Source organism: Octopus bimaculoides, chromosome 15 (assembly GCF_001194135.2).
Source record: "Octopus bimaculoides isolate UCB-OBI-ISO-001 chromosome 15, ASM119413v2, whole genome shotgun sequence".
In the NCBI taxonomy this organism is placed as follows: Eukaryota; Metazoa; Mollusca; class Cephalopoda; order Octopoda; family Octopodidae; genus Octopus; species Octopus bimaculoides.
Window position 1 is genome coordinate 55,135,816 of NC_068995.1, and position 2,787 is coordinate 55,138,602.

The 2,787-nt window shown below is 36.2% G+C and overlaps 1 protein-coding gene across 5 annotated transcripts in view; it reads right to left on the reverse strand.

Moving 5' to 3' along the window:
- Positions 1 to 2,787, reverse strand: part of LOC106881475 (uncharacterized) — a 19,731-nt gene that overhangs the window by 13,227 nt on the left and 3,717 nt on the right. For 4 of the 5 annotated variants that reach the window (XM_052973359.1, XM_052973362.1, XM_052973361.1 and 1 more), the window contains exon 2: positions 1,149 to 1,232. In XM_052973359.1, coding sequence (XP_052829319.1) covers positions 1,149 to 1,195 — 47 coding nt within the window. In that variant the 5' untranslated portion in view covers positions 1,196 to 1,232. Of the gene's footprint in view, positions 1 to 839; positions 936 to 1,148; positions 1,233 to 2,787 lie in introns of those variants that run through there. The other variant, XM_052973363.1, reaches the window with a different exon arrangement.

The following is a 2,787-nucleotide window of genomic DNA, read 5'->3' on the forward strand; positions in this document are numbered from 1 at the left end:
ACAGAGCTGCGCTCGGTAGTGAAGTGAAAGCACGTTATAAAGATAACACTACTGAACAATAATAATAATAATAATAATAATAGCATTCCATCTATTTACGAAGAAGTGTTCAGAACAATTTGAAAGAATTATTATACATTTCCTATATAATTAATCATTAATAATTCTTGGTAAGTAGCTTGCTTACCAACCACATGGATCTGGGTTCAGTCCCACTGCGTGGCACCTCGGGCATCTTCTACTATAGACTCAGGCCGACTAAAGCCTTGTGAGTGGGTTTGGTAGACGGAAACTGAAAGAAATCCGTCATTTATATCGAACAACGTTATCACTAAAAAGATCTCTCTGAAAATTATAATTCAGTTTTAAACATCGCATGCAGTATGATCCCAAAATCTAGAATTCCATGCTGGTGGGCAAAATCTTGAATTCCATGCAGGTGAGGCAAAATCTAGATTTCCATGCAGGTGGGACAAAACTAATATACTGAAAACAAAAATAATACTATTATTTTCAAACATTTTATTTCTAAATTAGTTCAGAGTTGCAGGGGAAGCATCAGTATAATGTCAGTCCGTACTCAGCGTAAACGATAACTGTAGAAACATAAATCAAGTCATCATAAGACAATCGTAGTAATCTAATATACAAGTGTCTATTATGCTAAGATCGTTAAAAAAAAGTTTTTTCTACTATAACACTACATTAGATTTTTCAATATTTTTTAACCCTAAAGGGCCGGTGAGCTGGCAGAAGCGTTAGCACGCTGGGTGAACTGCTAAGTGATATTTCGTCTGTTTTTACGTTCTGAGTTCAAATTCCAACGAAGTCGACTTTACCTTTCATACTTTCGGGGTCGATAAATCAAGTACCAAATGCGTACTGGGGTCGCTCTAATCGACTGACCCCCTCCTCAGAAATTGCGGGCCTTGTGCCTAGAATAGAAAATAATATGTATTAACCGTCCAATAATAAGATTGTCAAATTCCATTGCACAGACAACCAATGAATGATTCATTTCTGAATATATTAGGTGTGTTTCCAAATATGATAAAACTTATCAAGACGGGTTTCATATACACATGTATGTGTAAGTGTGATTGTTTGAAGGTGATATTTTTCTACTACTTAAGTAAACATAAGCATACCTCATAAAGAAGTTTTCCCACGCATGCGCTCTTGTCTTGTATTTCATGAGACGTAATTCATTATCCTTTTCCTTAGCAGAAGACCTAGAAAGAAAATAGTGAGAATAGAAATTCATAATTTCAGTGTCCAAAGGTTACTTTAAGTTTAGATGAAATAAAGTACTAAGGATTGAAAAGTTTTCCTAATATTCATAATGTTTTCTCTTGATTTTGTGACATTAAATTTTCCTGTGATTCGTTGGTGTCATTTCGTACCATACTCTAATATTTACTGACCTAGCTATAATTCTCCAAATTGCATCGGAGTTCTTCACTCTTCTCTCTCTTTAAGGGTCCAAAAGAAAAAAAAGGAACAGGGAAAAAAAACTAAAGAAGGAAAAGAATAACCAAGACCATGTGTATGATTACTTTGTTGATATATTCGTATTTATATGAAACTATATCTCAGGAAACTTAGATACGTTTCTACCAAAGATTGATTCAGGCCATGTCTAACTTATTAGCACTACCTGATAGCATTAGCTAAATCCTTTTTAAGTCAAGTTTGTGGTATCATGGTCCATTCGAGTAAGGAGTTCTTGTTGAGGGAGTTGTATCGAGGTATATTTGAATTCTCTGGTATCCCTTGAAGCAAATTGTCCAGATTCTGTTTAAAGGTGATGGGATCCTTTTCCGCGTTGATCTGTTTCAGGAGAATTTTATATAGTTGAGTAAAAGAAATTGTGTTCCTGTGTATTTATGTGTTGTGAATTAGGTGTAGGACTATAGATGAATATTCTAACTTTGGATGAATTTTGAATCTAATGTTGAGGTCGTTTGGTCAAAGCTGGCGGTATATTCTCCACATTGTGCAAATAATGTATCGCTTATGGCGGTGCAGGTTAGAAGAGTTTAAATGCTGGTGTAATGCAAGGAGATACCCTCTTTCCAAACCTCTTTATGCCATGTCTTGAAATGATCATGAAGAGCATCGACTGGCCGGGTGGCGTGATCATCAACGGTGAACAAGAAACGCATTTCCGAATTGCAGCTGTTATGGTACACATCATTGAAACCGTAGACCAGGTGCAGATACTGCGAACAGAGTTGAACTCCCAGAAATTATAAGAATGTCTTACAATGAACTGCATAAAAACAAAATATTCTCAGCCGGAAGTCATAGCATAGGAAGTCATTGGATGCAAAGAATTCAAGGCGTTAAAAGTATAATTCTATAGTGAATAATGCAAGATATAGACGCTGAAATCACAAGCAGGATAAGGGCAGAATTCAAGGCATTTAACAGAGCTGGACAGATACATATGAGCCAAACACTTGAATAGCATCCTCCTACCATCACACTAATATGCAACTGGGACGAATTTCACTACGAAGAAGATAGAAAATCGAATAACTACGACACAATGGGGCTACTACCATTAAGGGAGTATATTGGAAACGAGATAATTCGAGAACGGAATGGAGAGATCGTTGTGATTGCAGAGTTCCTAAAGCACAAGGTTCGTTGAGCTAGACATGGTGCACAGGTAGATCCTTGCATTTGCCGATTGTTATCCAAAAGGATATTTTCAAGGCCTCCATAACAATGAGTAGCACTTTGATCATGCAATATGCAACATACAATATATATATATATATA